Raw genomic sequence first — 16901 nt, 5'->3', positions numbered from 1 at the left:
GGCCTGTAAACCAGTGCCCCAGCCTTGCCAGGCTATCAGCCACGATTGGCATCTGTCCTGGCATCCCATGTGCTCCAGGTTCCTTAAAGGCCACACGCTCCATTCATTGGGTTTATGCTGCCCACCTGCTCAGGCTCAGTTTCTGTGGGTTCTTCGGGGGGTGAGGAAGAGGGGACCTTGTCTGTGCCTTGTTTGGGGTTCCCCGCCTCAGGCCCCCTCTGGTCCATTCTTACATTGGCAGCTGGGAAATCCTGGGCAAGTGCTATAACTTCTCTGTGTTCCAGTTTCCTCCTTGTAAAATGGGCATAAAAAGAGGAGCTACCTGGCATGTAACAAGCTATTACTGAGTAGGGGCCATCTGTGGACCCAGTCTTTACAACCATCCACCCTGGCAGGCCAGCCCCAGTCCTATAAGGCAGGTGTTATGGCTTCATTTTTCAGGTGAGAAAATGGAGGCTTGTAGAAAGGCCAGCCTGTTTGTCTGATGACCCATAGCTGTCACATATCCGAGCAAATCAACTGGGACACCGATACCAAAGCTTGTGCACTTTCTATGCTGCAAACCGTGTGCTTTTCTGCATGCTGAGGAATTCCATGGGCCCTGTCCCAAAGGATTCCCGTCTAGGAATAGCACTGTTTTTTCTGGTGAGGCTCAGGCTGACTCATCCTTGAGTGGGGCCAATAAAGTATTTCCGGAGAATAAACTCTTTCTATTAGCTTACTGGGCCAGGTTATTGAGAACCCCTGCTCACCTTTGACTCCTCAGTTAATTAGAGAATTGGGATCAAGTGCTTCCAAAATTTCCCTGAATTCTTTATTAACTGAGTTAACACAGAGCTTATCAGCTCACGGGTCACACCTCACGTGGCTGGAAGAAAGGAAGGGGGTCTTAGATGAATACCAAACTTCAGTCAGACATAGAACGTGAAGGGTCGTCTCAGTTTGACAAACACAGGAGGAAGTAGCAAACGGGAAGATAAATTTCACACTCTCCCTGGAGCCCAGCATTAAGCCCTGACCAGATTTGCGGATTTGCTGCTCCCACAGGACACTGCGTTGGTGGTCAGAGCAAGTGTGGCTCCAGAATAAAGTCGAATGCTGTGTGAATGGGAAGAAGGAGCCTGAAGGCCAAGGAGGCTCACTAACTTCATGATCTGATTTCTTCCTGCCAGCCACACTGCATATTACAAGCAGGGCTGGAGCTTGGCTCCGCTGGCCAAACTCCCAGGGCCAGGACAGCCGAGGTATGTCTGGAAAAGAGAGGACCTTTGCCAAGGCAAGCATCTCCCGTGCCAGGCAGACCAGCAAATAAGCTGCCTCTTGAAGTCCCTTCATCTGAATCCCCGAACAGCCAAGGCTTGTTGAAGTTCTAAGTGCAAACTAGGGAGCTACTGAGTGCCCGGTACTGAGAATATAGAGACGAACATGCAGAAACCAAGTAGGCTTTCATCTTGTGTTCTAAAAAAAAATGTTAATTGATGTTTTTCTGATCCTGAGTGTAATGTGTCTTAGTAAAACAAAAAATTTAGAAAATTTAAACTGAATTACTCAATCTCTGGGGAGAAACCTTGATAGCATTTTATGGAATTGGATGTGTCTGCTAGCCAAGGAAAAGTGGGACTGGGAAAATGGCCAGTTTTGTGAATCTTCTTAAAATAGGGTCCAGAATTTCATATTAAAAGTTTTTCTTTAAGTTTTGTTTGGGACTTTACTTGAAAAATGAAACTAAAGATTATGAAAATAAGTTTATGTTATTCTACACGTAACAGCTCTTGTAATAATAATGGTCAAGGATACTTAGACCCAAGGCAAAAGTTTATTTGCTTTATTAGCATCTTTAAAATAGCAGTGCATTAATTTCTGAAATGAAAGAAGTAACTGGGTCCTGGGTAGGCAGCTTTTGGATATGAATATTCCTATTATAAGGTAACATTCTTTGCTTCATAGTTTGCCTTTTTTTTTTTTTAGGGCAATCACAGAAAGGTCGTTTTTATGATGGTACATTTTTCCCAAACACTTCTCAAGAGAAGATAAGGCTTGAGAAGCCTTATCTTCTCAAGCATCTTAAAGTGTTATCATCCAAGGATAATTTTGACTTCTTCAACAGTTGTTAACTCATCTAACTCTGCCAGATCCATACTTAATCAGAGGCTTTGAGTGGTTTGAGCAGTTTCTGAGCATCACTTTCATTGATTTCATGAAAGCCTGCACCTTTGCAACAGGTTTTAGTAGATTTGCACTGCATATGAGTTGGATAATAGGATTCTACACTGTCTGGCAATCAGGGCCAAAGGGTAGACAGTCTATTCACTGGTCCACATTCCCCATCAGCTGAGAGCTGGTAATCATAAGTCTTGCAACAGTGCTGAAGGTAAGTTCTCCAAGCTAAAGTCAATGTAAGCAATGATTGAGGCACAGAAGGAATCAGAGCCACGGAGAAGCCTTGTCCCTAGAATCTCTCCCATGTACCTCCTGGTGGGGTACCACGTGCCTGGCGGAGGTAAAAAGCACCCTTCCCCCACTAGATCACTATTTCTGATGCTGTCTAAAGCCAGGGCACAGCTAGTTTAGCTACATCACCCCAACATTCATCTTTTAAAGGTTCCCTGAGACTTCTTTGACTACGGGATGCCTGCCTGACTATGGAGTGGGGGTGGAGGTGGGCGGGGGTGGTACCTAGCTCCATAGTGACCCTGTTTTTTAAGGTTATGCCCCAGGCAGGATCTAAAACCAGAGCAAAGGGGGTGCTGATACTGCTTTGAGATTAAGTGCTCCCTGATGGGGGCAGCTATGCTGACTTTATAACCAGTAGTTAGAAAGTTTTTCCTTGGGTTAGTATGGATTTGAACAACATTCGTTAGCATGTGAGGGTTCCCCTCCCATTGCCTCTCCCCACCTGGGAACAAGTGCCCAGTACTTTCCAGAAGCTCTCAGTGCCAGCAGCCTCATCTATAAAGAGTATTGTCTGAAGTCAGGTTCACCGGAGAAGAACCTGAGATGGGGATTCCTGTGCAAATGGTTTACTGCAGAAATGCTCTTGGAAGAAAAGGAGTGAAGGGAACAGAATGGGGCAGAAGACAGAGGCAGACAGGGATGTGCTCTCAGCCTAATCCCACGGGGGCTCTGGAACATGAGTTGCCCAGCACAGCTGGTCTCATCTTGAGGCAAAGGGGCAGCCTTTTGCACCCATGTCAATCATAGGCTGCAGAGGAAGGGTGTTATAACCTCCCAGGCAAAGCAGCTCCCATTCAGCCAGGGACTGGAAGTCATCTAGTAAAGGGGTTCTGGGTGCAGATCTTGTGCCGTCCACACCAGCAGTCACAGTGTTTGCTGAGGCCCATGCTCTGGGGGCCTCCTTGCCTCATAGCTGCAGTGAAGGGTGGAAAACGGAATTAAAGCCTTTCAGTCAAGGGGACTTACATAGCCATGGGAGGGCTGTTCTGGTGCTGACAGGCGCAGAAGGGTGATCCATGACATTCTTCCCTGTTGCAGCGTCCGGGAGCGCGTGAGTCATGACCATACACTGAGCGCTTTCATTCCTACAGATGTCTTTGGTTTTCACTCTTTTTGCTTGTCCCCCACCCCAAGATCCAACCGGAATTCTGTCATTTCTATTAGACTGAGTAGGGTGGAAGAGAGATGTGGAATAATGCAATAAATGCTGGTTTAAATGTTATTTCCTCGCACTTTGGAATTAACAAAAATAAGGTAGTTCAGCAGTTCTCAGACAATCAAAAGCAGTCTTAGATCAAAGCTGAGTAAACGGAGGTCCCCTCAATTTCCAGAGTAAATTTTTAAAGCCTAGTGAGTCCTTCACATCCATGTAAAACCTGAAGTCTTTGGGGTGATAAATCTTTGAGAACGGATAGACCTTTGACTTAAATTGAAAACCTCTGTCCTGGTTTGAAAGGGATTTCCAGTGAGATACTGAGCTTTGGAACTGGGTTGAGTAATATAATTTATGTATATCCTGGGATGCTCTTGAGAGTAATTACACCAGGACAACAGACATAAACCAAGACTGCCCCAGGGAGTTAAGGTCACCTAGGCTTGAGCTCGCTGCCTCTAATGCCCACAGGCCAGTTAGCTAGGATTTAGAGTACCTTGTACTTGGGCCAATTGTGGATATTGCTTCTTGGGTGAGGAATTATAAGGAAGAGGATGGTGACAAGAGGCCACCAACAGTGAATCATTAGGACCAATCTTTGGGCCATGCAGTTCGTGAGACAGCGTTTGAGAAATCATTCACTGGTTTTCCTTATTGAGATTGCCGCTGCATGTTCTCGAGATTCCAAGAGCAGCCCCTCACACTGCCCTGTAAATGTCTGTTTCTCTGCTGGAAGATGTCCCCCTTCTAAGCTGTGAGCTCTTCAAGGACAGGGACTAATGTCATTCAGATCTGGGTCCTCAGTGCTGATCGTGGGAGGTGATGTGATGACTCAGCCACTCAATGGATGCTCAGGGTCCGTTCCAAGTCCTGTGCCATGCCCATATTAGATATGCAAACTTACCTACCACCCACGAGTGTTTGGGGCAAGATGGGTGAAGGAAACCTTGGAAGGAGGGCTGAGGAAAGGTGTTCCTGACAGTGGGAACAACTAGGCAAAAGTGTGGAAAGTGTGGAAATGAGACCAAGTAAAGGATATTTGTAGAATAGTGACATATGTGCTCAAAGAGGTAGGGGCCAAATGGATGCCAGTGTTAACATTTTGAGATTTATTATGTTCATAATGGAGAGAGGCATTTTAAGAAGATTCCTCAAGCAGCCTGTAGAATGGACGAAAAAAAAGGCAAACTCATAGCATTGGCTCCCAAAGCATTGCACAGTGGAACACTTACTGTGTCACCTACCATGAATTGAAAATGCTTATCTCAGGCCCCACAATCTCAGAGTATACTCAGACCACTGGGGCGTGGCCCGGGAATCTGTATTTTTTTAAGGCGATCCCAAACCAATTTTAATGCAGGAGGTCCCAAGCCCACGTGAGGGATGCTGACTAAGGTCACGGAGAACAGTTAGAAAACTTAACAGTTACTGAGATCAGTTATCCCCATTAGATATCTAGATTGGATGCTGAAAGATAAGCTACAGTTCCCTTTTATATTTATATATCTCCTATGTTTTATTTCCTTGTATTTCGGGTTGTTTGTGTTGCTGTTGCTTTGTTGCTATTTTCTAAATAAAGTTTTATTGATGTTTAGAAAACAGACAAAAGTACACAAATCATTAGGTGCCCAGCTCAGTGAATTTTCACAATGATCACACCTGAGAACATCCCCAGCACCCCGAGAACTCCCTTCTACTTGCCACCCGCCAGTTATTATCTTGACTTCTAATCCCACAGATGAGTTACTTGTTTTTTGTCATTTCTACTTTTTGTGTTTGATAATGTTCATAATAGTGTAATAGTATATGTGTATAACATGTAACTAAGTAGGTATGTTGTGGTAAGTGCTCACTTTTTTTTTTTTTTCTGATTAGACACACAACTTAAACTTTTTTTATTTCACGCATCTACCTGGAAGTGTGGGTCTGGGCTGAGGTCCGGGTCTTGGAAATTGGAGGAGGGAGCATGGGTGACATTTCAGAGCCAGAATCCTTTTGGCTGCCGTTGTGTGTTGCAGAGTTGCCAAGGCCCTTGAGAAGATCAGGGCCTTGGTAGGAGAAGGAGGTAGGCTTTAGAGTCAGTCAAGAATGACCTTGGGGGCTTCCCTGGTGGCGCAGTGGTTGAGAGTCCGCCTGCTGATGCAGGGGACATGGGTTCGTGCCCCGGTCCGGGAAGATCCCACATGCCGTGGAGCGGCTAGGCCTGTGAGCCATGGCCGCTGAGCCTGCGCGTCCGGAGCCTGTGCTCCGCAACGGGAGAGGTCACAACAGTGAGAGGCCGGCGTACCGCAAAAAAAAAAAAAAAAAAAAAAAAGAATGACCTTGAGGAAGTCACATGACCTCATTGAACTCCAGCACCCCAGCTTCTAGACATTCAACCAGTGCTAGTTCTGTTCTGTGCCTTCTCCTTTTCCCATATCTGCAAACATTCTCTCTCCCCTCAGAAGTCTTGATTTGGTCTCAGTGACTCGGAGAGGCCCTGTGGGTTATGAAGAGCCTCCTGCTTTTCTTTGACTTTGGTTGTAAACTATGTGTGCAGGTGGTAAGATGGCAGCTCCCCACGGCCCCTTTCCTGGTTTTCTCGTGCCTGTCTGTAGAGTCCAGCCCAGGCCAGCTATGCTGGGAACCCTCTCCTTGCCCTTGCACCCACCCCCACCCTGGGAAGGCTTGCTGAGGGTGCAGCTCAGCCCTCATTGCTTCATGCTGTAGAAAGAATCGCTGTGTTTTCCTTGGTGCGATTTTCGTAGCGTTTATTTTTCCTCAACTAGTAAGGTTTTGAAAGGCAAGATTAGGGTGTGAGCCAGAAAGACGACTTGGATGCCTTTTAATGCAAACCTAAGGAGGCATCCAGCTCACGTGTGGGCTGTCCCGTTTCTCCAGGAGAGCACTAGGGATCAGAGCCAAAGGGTTGATTAAGAATGAAGAGTGTTCTTACTAATAAGAACCTGCTGTATAAAAAAAAAAATTAAATACAAAAAAAAATAATTGCTTTAAAAAAAATCACATTTTTAACTGTTTTTATCCCTACATCTTCCAAACTTTTTGACCCCAAAACCCTTTTTTAAAATGTAATACCCACAGAACTAATGTTTTACAGAACACAGTTAGGGAAACTCTGATACAATAACAAACATGATAAAGAAAAGAAAGAATGAAGAGTGGTTTTGTCCTCTGCACTGTCTTCCCAGAGAACCTCTGGCAAGTGTGGCGGCGGGGTGAGCGGGCAGTCAGAGGAGGATGGGGACTTGGCCTGTCAGAGGCGCCTCATTCCAGCACAGCCAACAGTGGCTGTTGTCTGAGAACTTCCCTATAGCAGGACCATGTCTGCTGAAGCCTGGATTTGCCTCCCTGGGGCTCCTCTACACACTTGTCCTGGTGTAGCCAGCCCATCTGTTGGTACTTTTTGTCTTTCAGGAGGAAATGGGCATTTCCTGTGAACTGCTGGAATCGGACTTCCTCAAATGCAGTGTGGGATTCCCTTTCATGAGGTCGAAGTCGAAGGTAAGGGGCAGGGACGGGGCACTTCCTTGGCAGCACCCCCGGCCCTTCCCACCAGCCACTCATTCTGCAACTGCCTCCCCGAGGTTTCGTCCACACCCCACTGCAGCAGGGTGGCCTGCAAAGCCCTGCCTGGGCACAGCCAGCCCTGTCCATAGCCATCTCCAAGTCTGTTCCGGGGCGCCGTGGACATGTGGTCCTTCCCCTTGATCCATGTGACATACCACAGATGTGAGACACATGCCACGGCCTTTGTACTTTGTCAAGCACCATCTGGTTGGCCTCTTAACATTTTATTTTCTGGGACATCCCATGCCACTTTGAGTCCCTGGGACAACATAGGAGAAGATGTGGTCTGCGCTAGTGATCTACAGTCCTGGCTGTCTCCCCCCGGGAACTCACAATTTTTGAAGAGACCTCTTAAAATATAAATAATTGTATTGCATTTCATTTTTTCAGAAAAGTACAAGAAAGTACAGTCACTTTGGTATTTATAAGGAGCCAAATTTTCTAAGCTCAAACAATAATATGGTTTAGCATATTCAGAGATTCATGGAACATTCTAGTATGTGCCATCATTATAAAGAGATGCAAAGATGTAGAAGATATGATTTTTGGAGGTAAAACTAGACTCTAAAAGACCAGTTCTGCCTTTTTAAATGGAAGCTGTTTTCCCTGCTATGATTTGAAGGAAATTTTATATTCCTTTTGTCTACCTTTTTTCCCTTCCTAAAAAAAAAAAAAAGAAAGTTTAATCCTTTTATCCTGCCTATGTCATAGAATTGGATCATTTTAATCTCTAAGGCTTTTTGGTCTCAGTACATAGGAGCTGTTTTGCAAAGCAATTGTGAGAATATTCTAGTAAGGAAGATTTGCTCATTTCTTAGCAAATCACTTGAATCCCTCCGCCTCATTGAATGTACCTGCTTCAAACTGTGGTGGCTCTTATATCTGTGATTCCTCAGCCCTTTTTCTGGCTCTGATCCTCATTCTGTCCACATTCATCCCAGGAGAAGGGAAGCCCCAAGTGGTGGCTGCCCTCAGAAAAGCTGGCAGAATATGGGCCAAGTCCTGTGAGATTCCAGGTAGGGTGAGGATGCAGGAGGAGGACATGAATGCTGGGCATCATTGCCTGCAGTAAAATATGGCACTCACATGCACACACACACACACACACACACACACGTACACACACACACACACATTTTATTGAAATCTTTTGAGCAACAGGAAATAGACTTAATTGAAACACTTTAAAAGTAGCCATTTTGGGCTTCCCTGGTGGCGCAGTGGTTGAGAGTCTGCCTGCCGATGCAGAGGACACGGGTTCGTGCCCCCATCCGGGAAGATCCCACATGCCGCGGAGCGGCTGGGCCTGTGAGCCATGGCCGCTGAGCCTGCATGTCCGGAGCCTGTGCTCCGCAACGGGAGAGGCCACAGCAGTGAGAGGCCCACGTACCGAAAAAAAAAAAAAGTAGACATTTTGTTGTAAAATCCAGCCTCCTTCCCTCAAACCTAAGGTGCGTCTTGCTAGTTTTAAAGATATTTTAAAAGGAAAACTTATTACAGATGGATCCAGGATCACTTCCCATAAAGAGAAAGTGAATAAATGAATACAATGAAAATAAAGTAATCTTGACTTCTGGGGCCTTAAATTTTGTTAAAATTCATTCTCTTTCAAAATAGTCACAGAGCCAACAGAAGTATGGATGTTGGATGTTGGATTTTTTTTCCAGCTTGGTAATGTCACTGCCTTCCTCCACATGCAGAAGTGAAGGCCTGTAGCAAGGCTGGTCCTGGAGGCAGGGCTCTGGGGGTGAGTCCCTGGAGAAAGCCCCAGAAGCGACCCAGCAGGGATGGGGCTCCCTCTATCCACAGCCCGGCTTGTCCTCCCCTGCCCTCAGACCCTGTGGGTCGTCAGGCTCCAGACCACCTGCTAAGCCTCATGACCACACTCTCTGCTTACTTCACTGGCCGTATGTTTCTGTCTTTCATGACCAGCCTGCCCCGGTCCCTGACCTTCTGTTCTCCCAGGCCTCTGGCTCTCATTTTGGCTTTGTGCCCAAATCTTCTGCTTCTTACCTCACTTTGATCTTTAGAGGGTTTAATTCAGATCTCCTGCCAGTTCAGACTCTCTGCTGCAATGAGACTCTTGACTTTCCCTTCCTTTGGTTCCTCCAGCTCTGTTTCCTATCCTGTCTCCATGCCCCACCCTCACTGTAAGCTGACAGGTCTCACTGCAACAGAAATTTCTGTCTAGAAAGGGATGTCCAGCATCCACTCTAGTTGATGGTCCAAAGTCATGATCCAGTGTTAATTACTTTCAGGTAGCATTCAGTTCAGTAGAATCCGGTGTTGCAAAGTTAGACCATTGCCTAGAATTCTTCATAAAGGAACGAAATGACATCATAAAGGAACAAATATTTAGATATTAAATAAGTCATAGACTCTCAGAACTTGATAGAATTTAAGGATCATTTTGTCCACCCTCTTCTTTTTTATTGAAAAGCAAAGAGATCGAGTATCTTGGCCAAGATCACATAGTTTGTGGTAGGGCCTGGCTCTATAAGCCCTGCCCAAGGGGTCCTTCCTGATTCCCATACTTGCCCAGTGTGTATATGGTAAAAACCATTTGCTTGGAGCAGTGTTCCCCGAATCACAGGGTGCCCACCACTGGGAGTACCTGAGATGATTTTGGGTGGCTCATGAGATGATTTTAGGTGATACGTGGACATAGCACTAAACCACGTTGACTCTAACAGAAATTTATTACCTTTTCAACACTCTTTCAATCCTAACTTTTTGTGGGAGAAGTTCTCCGGTAGCTCTACAATATCTCTAACACCTCCCTATCAGTCGTTAATCTCCCTTTTATCAAAATAGAGCAGACCTTAGGCCCAGAGCCTTCAGCAGGCAACAGAATTCAACATCCCTTTGTTTCCATTATGTTTATTTTTATGATGACCTCCTCTTTATGGCAAGTGATCCTGGATTCCCATCTGTGATAGTGATATAAATTCTTCTCTTTAAAATAGTCTTTAAACAGCAAGAGTGAGGCAATAAAAATACAAAGTACATATCACAGGTGATATGATAAGCAGATGTGGCAAAAACTGGGATGATGGTGTGAGTGAAATTTAGGAAGTCCTGGTTTAAGAGTTCAAGCGTATCGCTTCCTAACGAAAACCTCAGTTGCTGAAAAGAACAGCGTGCCTCTCGCCAGAGTGGGCTCTGGGTTTTATTGCTAAAGTTGTATCTCTGGCCTGACCGTCAGAGAGAAGTGCACACAGAATAAAGCTTGCTGTGCAGATGAGCATCCAGAGGTCATAAACTGCAGAAGATTGTAGTGTTTAAGTTTGGAATGCTGGCTGATGCCAAATGTCACTTTCTTTTCCCATAGTATGAATTCAGCGTGATCTTTGATACAAGCCACCTGTCTGGGGAAGAGGAAGTTCTTAGCTTCATCGTTACTGCTCAGAGGTAAGGGGGATTTAAATTTTTTCCAAAGATGAAAGATTTATGGGACCAAGAAAGGTCATGCCCTGGTCATGCTTTGATGATGATGCCCAAAACGCCGAGGAGGAAGGAACCGCTCAGTGATAAAGCCCCAAACCGCTGCATAGAATCGGGTCTCTCAAGGATGGTGCTTGTCTAGTTCCACTTGTGCAGACACCAGCTCAGAGAGAGCTGGGAAGGACTAGGGGTTCATCCAGTCAGAGGTAAATGATTTTACAGCTGAGGAGAGACAGGCCTGGAGAGGTCAGGATTCCAGCCCAAGCTTATGTGGTTGGTTAGTTCACAAGTGTCCTCTGTGGTCATTGGCTTCTCATGGATGTACCCCAGCATCCCTTGATGCGAGGACAGGGCACCTGCAGCCTGAGGGCCCGGCCAAGCCTGTTGGTGGAGGCCCCCAAGAGATGGTCCTCAAGAAAGGGCTTGTCCTAGGAACTGAGTGGACAGATAGGGAAGGGGACAGTGCAGTAGTGATGTCTTCCCTCAGGACTGTGCTCCTGCCTCTCTCTCTCCAGTATAGCCAAGGGTGCTTGAGAGAGACTCTGGGGTCATGAGCTGCCTCCACAAGCCAGAAACCACAGGTGCATTGAAGTACCATCTGGGTAGCCCTTGGCCGATAGCTGGGCTGGAAGGAGAGGTACTTAGGTGGGTGAATAGGGAGATATAAGCTTTGACTGTATAGGTTGGATACCCAAGGCAACCTTTTTTATTTGAATTTTTATTTGGAAATGATTTTAAACTTAACAGAAATGTTGCAAAGAATAGTGCAAGGAACTCCTGTATACCCTTTACCCAGATTCACTCAGTCTTGATGCTCTGCCTCATTTATTTTATCATTCTCTTTCTATGTATGATTTTTTCCACTTAACCATCTGAAAGTAAGTTGCAGATATCATGCCTCTTTACCCATAAGTATCTCCATGTGTTTCCTAAGAATGAGGCCATTCTCTAAAATAACCCCAGTATAGTTATAAAATTCAGGAAAATTAACGCTGATACAATGCTATTATCTAATCTCTAGTCCATGTTCCAGTTGTCCCAAAAATGACTTTGTAGCCACTTTTTTACTGGTCCAGAGTCTGATAAAGGATCAGGCATTCAGTTATCATGTCTTATCTCTAGTTGCCTTAATGTCCAAGACAAACTTTCATGCTAAGGGATCTGAGTCTATCCCAGAGATGGTCTGGAGATCTGAACCAAACACTGTGAAGCCCAAGGTCAGGCAAGATCCACAGAAAAAAGGTGAGATAACAAAATCAGGAACCTCATGGCTAATGGAGGCTGGGAAAATGGAAGGCCAGACACTAGATGAGCAGACCATGAAACCAGGGGCTGCAGGTCAACCAGAGAAAGGCGATTGTGCAACCACAGGTTAGCATGCGGCCAAGACTGGAGACCCACTGAATCCGGGGTGCAGAGCGAGGCAAGGGGCTAAGCGTTGTAAAACTAAGGCCTCCACCCACATGGTCACCTCTGAAATGAGGGTGCTCAACCCAAGACTTCCTCCAAGGAGGACTGCACCCTCAGGCACTGAGAAGGAGCTCCTGGTCCCACATTCTGAAAGAGGAGGTCATCTCCCGGACTTTTCAGATGCGCCCCATCGTTCAAGATAACAGGTGCCGGCTCAGCCATCCGGCTCTGGATCACTCCTCTCAACCGCATTCATGTCCATCAAGTGTAAAGCACTGAGCAGAAGCTGAGAGGGAGCAGGGATGAATGAATGAGAGAGTCTTCCATCTCAAACCTCATCAAGACAGGGTCAGTCTAGAGACAGAGGCAGACACGGCTCAGTGCAGGAAGTAGGGCAGAACAGCCCAGGGCAGGCACTGTCCCTCACTCATTCTACAAACCTTTGAGCACTTACTACAACCAGCCACTGTGTGAGACAAGGGCAGATACAGCAGGGACCAAAGTTGGTAAAAGCCCTTCTCTTGGGCTCCTATAGTTGCTTCAAGCCTCAAAGCAAATGCACAAATCCATAATCAAAGTGTCTCCTGTCCCATGAAATAATCAAAACTTGATTTCAAGTTAAGGCGTCCTCCCTTTTGCCAGGGCAAGGCTGCAGGAGGGAAGCATTTCTCCGGGAATAGTCTTTCTCTGGGAATAGTCTAGCTGTCCTGCAGTGGTGCTTCTACTGGCCCTTTCCCCCTTTTCCTGAGAGCCCCCCCAGGTTGTGAGAGGTAAAAGGCAAACAGGAAAGGTCTTTCTTACCAGGCATTGCTGCAGGCACTCACTCAGTCTGGGTATGCAGAGCTGGCTCCTCCCCTTTGGGGACCCCCTCTACCCTCCCACTACTTGGGAGGCTCACCTGTGCTTCCTCCCTCACCACATCTTCCAACCTCAGCCTCTAGGCGGCCAAAGATGCCTTCAGTTCCTGCTGCCCAGACTGTGCCCCGGGACAGGACCAAAGGTGACCCTACCCTGGCTCTTGCTTGTAGATCCCACTCAGGAATCTTTGCCCTGACAGTCTCTGGAAAGGCAGGTGATCCTTGTGGAGTCAGGAGGGGAAAGCCAGCAGCCCCCTCCCCTTACATTTCCTGGGCCTGCATCTGACTGTCCTGATCAAGGTCCCCTGAAGCTTAACTTAAAAGGCAGTCACCCTCCCCTGACCACAAACCATTTTCTCCAAAATCTGTCTCCAAGAATCCTCCTTTCCCGACTCTGTTACATCCTTGACATTATAGTTTGGGTTGTTGCCACCAGACATAGTAAATCCTGGTTTAGTGCTTTCCTCTGAATTTTGGCATCAATTATGCCTCAGCCAAAACTTGCATTTTAACACCCTGTCGTACTCACCCCAGCCTGAGTGATTCTTGAATTTTCACAAAAACACCAATTAGTCAAAGGTTAGACTAAGATTCTTCCCAAGTGCCGAATCTTTCAGCATCACCCTTGGTCCATTCTTGCCTCTTACTAATTAATGGCTTTGCCCCCAAAGCCTGAAGTCACTGGGCATTTGGGAGGTTCAGGTCAGGCCCCAACAAATACAACCCAACAGTAGACAGCAGCAGGACTGGTGGGGCAAACACTCAACGAGGCTTTGTTTTATTTTTTCACTGGAGTCCTTCCTCAGTCTCAGTGTTATTTAAAACTCAAAGAATTAAGATTAATTTTCCTTTGGGAACCACTGTGAAGCTGGAAGTATACATTTTCAGAGCCCTTCAATCTACCACCACTGTAGCATATTTTTGCATTTAGTGCTGCTTTCTCTATTTTTTTTTTTTAGCATTTTTCTTAATATCTTAGAGAATGTTCTTTCTCCTAAAAATGAGAGCACAGCACGTCACAGTGGTTGTTTGACCCTCTTTACCTTGTGTTGTCATATCCAGCCTCCACGCCAAAGGTGAAGACTTTCTGGCCTTTAGTTCAGCACTAGTGGGACTTAACAAGCACTAATTATATCCTACATATTGCAATAGGACATGCAAACCAGATGGAAATAAGAACCACAGTGAATGTTAAAATACAGCCCAGCAATCCCCCAACTCCTGCACAACTTTCCAGTGCAGCATGGCTCCCGCTGTCTGTCAGGGTAGCATTGCCACAGGAATAATAGCATTTCAACACAGATGACAATTGTCTGAACTTGCCAGCTTTGAAATCATGCAAGACATAATTATTTTTTATTCACACTATTTTCAATATCACATCATTCACGTTTACATAAAGCATGGCTGTGATCTAATAGAAATGCAAAGCGTAGAGAAGGTAGACTTTGTTCCCACTGCCAGAATCCCGAAGGGCTTCACTGGGGAGGTGGCATTTACACAGAGGAGTCTGGTTTTGGGCTGAAGAAGCTTAGGCACAGTGGTGAGGATGTGCATGGCACAGCCTACTCTGTCACACCCATGTGACTGGTGGGCATTGAAGTGCATTGGGGATTCCTGACCATCTCAGAGGAAGGGTGGGGGACATACAAGGGCAGTAGAAGGAAGATGAGGCTGAAAGAGGAGATTGGGCTGGTCCACGGAAGGCCTTGAAAGCCTCAACTGCATTCCCCAGGCAGTGGGGAGCCACGGAAAGGTTTTGAAGAGGGGAGTGATACAATGCAATGGCTTGCCCACAGAGCACAAGACTGTTGGATTTAATAAAGGGGGCAGATGCTTATTCCAACCTGAAAATTCTCACTCTCCTGCTGTTTCTTGAAACCACAGAACACTCGCCATTGTTGGGCAGATCTATCAGTGTGCTGTCTGGGTCTCTCAACACCTGGAGCAGCTGATATTCATGGGAAGGAACATTTGGGCAGGAAATATGACATGGAAGAGACTTTCCCTTGTCAAAAAGAGGAAACTCCACCTACTTCCCAGTCCCATTTAGGGCTAATCAGAGGTGTCAAAGAAGGGGAGCAAACAACACAATGGCAGAAACTTTATCTACTAGAATCTCATGTCCATAGACCAGTGGTGTTCTGATCTTAGGTGCCCATTGGAATCACCTGGGAGCCTTAAAAACTACCGATGCCTGGTCCACCCTACAGGGATCCTGATCTAATTTGTCTGGGGTGAGATCTGGGCATTGGGATTTTTTTTAAAGGTTCATCAAATGATTACTCTGTATAGTCCCTTACTCTATACTGGGCACATTTTCACTCAGCACACATCTGTTAAGCACCTACTATTTGCCAGATGCAGTGCTGGGCATATAAGAAAACGCTAATAACTTAATTAAAGAACATCCCTTTATGTACATTAATATTTCTATATAGCATTAGGGAACACCTAGTACTGGTCGCTTAAATAATTAAATATCAGAATCTTCTAATTTCTTGAATAACAGATGTTTAGGAAGCTGTGTTGTCTATTAAACTTGCAGCAGAATATTTCAGGCACCCATTTCTCTGCAGACTTTGGTGAAAATCTGGTCTTACTGTCCCAGAGGGCACCCACAGCACTTGATTCCCTACTGTGACGGAAAGATCCTTAAAGCTCCTTATCTTGAAAGCCACAGTTAAAATACCAATCGTCCTTTTCTTCCCGTCACCACCCTTTGAAGATCTCTTGCCTACTTGTGGATTTAGGAGGACAGAAAGTTGAGACTAAACAGTTTCTCAAGAGCTCCTGTCTCAGCAGCCTGGCTCTGCAGACCATGGGAATTATCCCGTCACGAGCTTGCAGAATAATTGGGGGCCTTTTGATGTTCAGCCTCTTTATCTCAACTTTGCAACTTCACTCAGTCTGGAGCAGTCACCCGATGACAGATGAGACTGTTGGGCCAGAGCTGCCAGCGGCCACAGGTGGCTGGACAAATGGCAGGGCATGGGGTGGCGCTTCCATCAGGAACCAATTGCTCAGACCTGGCCGGATGCTGGGTGAGGGGAGGGAGCAGGCCCGGGCGTTTCCATCCTCCCATCCATTCAGGAGTCACCTCTGGTTTGCCCTGAGCAGTGATTGTACAGCTTTTATTGTCCCCTCTGGGAAAGGAAGGGCAAGGAAGTGAGGCCAGGTGGGCACCTGATCCTGCTGCTTCTGTAAACTGTGATGGATTCACCCCATATGCGGAAGACAGATGAGGAGTCGGGTCAGAGTCACAGAGCACCATTGTTTCAGAACAATAGGAGAGAGGAGGAGAGGGGATGTGAGCTGTTGAAGTATGGTTGCATTCAGCACTCGCTGGTGAGGAGAGGAAGGCAGTGGGGGCGGAGGGAGGGCAGGGAGCCGGCAGGAACTCTGCACAGGTTCAGGGAATGATGGGTGGGGAGTGGTGCAGATGAGCTGTGTCCAAACCTCAGCAGGTCTTGGGGACTCTTATGTTCCACCCCTGGAGGGTGAACTTAGCTTTCAACTGGGACCCTGTGTTCACTCTGTGTGGTAGAACCAAGTGTAGGTGCTGGGTTCAGCATCATGTACCCAGTAGCCATGCTTTTTCCGAAGGTGGTTGCTTCCCTACAATAATGATCACAATTCATGTTTGAAATTTCATAAAGTAGTGAAGGGAAACTAGGTCTTCTTTCTCCTCCTTTCCTCCTCCTCCCTTCCTCTCCTCTTCCTTTTCCCCTCCCTCACTCCCCCAAATCTGGTATCAGGAGAAGCCATCACAGTGGAAAAGCACTGGTTTTGGAGACTGTCCTGGTTGCTGTGGGTGCTTGGGGCAAGTTACCTAATCTGTCTGAGCTGCTTCTTACCTGTCGGTGGTGGGTGAGCCCCTCCCTCCGGGGTTACTCTGAGGACCCAGCTCAGTCATGCTGAGGAGTGTGCCTGGCACATGGTAGCCCTCAACAGCATCAGCCCTCTTGTGTTCACCTTTCCAGAATGACCCTGCAAGACTCCCCATTCTGTGCTTC

General features: G+C 46.5%; 1 protein-coding gene across 1 annotated transcript in view; it reads left to right on the top strand.

Annotated features, from left to right (window-relative positions):
* Positions 1 to 16901, top strand: part of ITGA9 (integrin subunit alpha 9) — a 350005-nt gene that overhangs the window by 264089 nt on the left and 69015 nt on the right. Inside the window, exons 19-20 of the mRNA XM_065885198.1 lie at positions 7022 to 7108; positions 10506 to 10585. Of these exons, the coding sequence (XP_065741270.1) occupies positions 7022 to 7108; positions 10506 to 10585 (167 nt within the window). The remainder of the gene's footprint in view (positions 1 to 7021; positions 7109 to 10505; positions 10586 to 16901) is intronic.

This window comes from Phocoena phocoena, chromosome 10 (genome assembly GCF_963924675.1).
Source record: "Phocoena phocoena chromosome 10, mPhoPho1.1, whole genome shotgun sequence".
NCBI lineage: Eukaryota > Metazoa > Chordata > Mammalia > Artiodactyla > Phocoenidae > Phocoena > Phocoena phocoena.
Note: the sequence above shows the minus strand (reverse complement) of the source record. Positions and strands in the feature narration are given on the sequence as shown.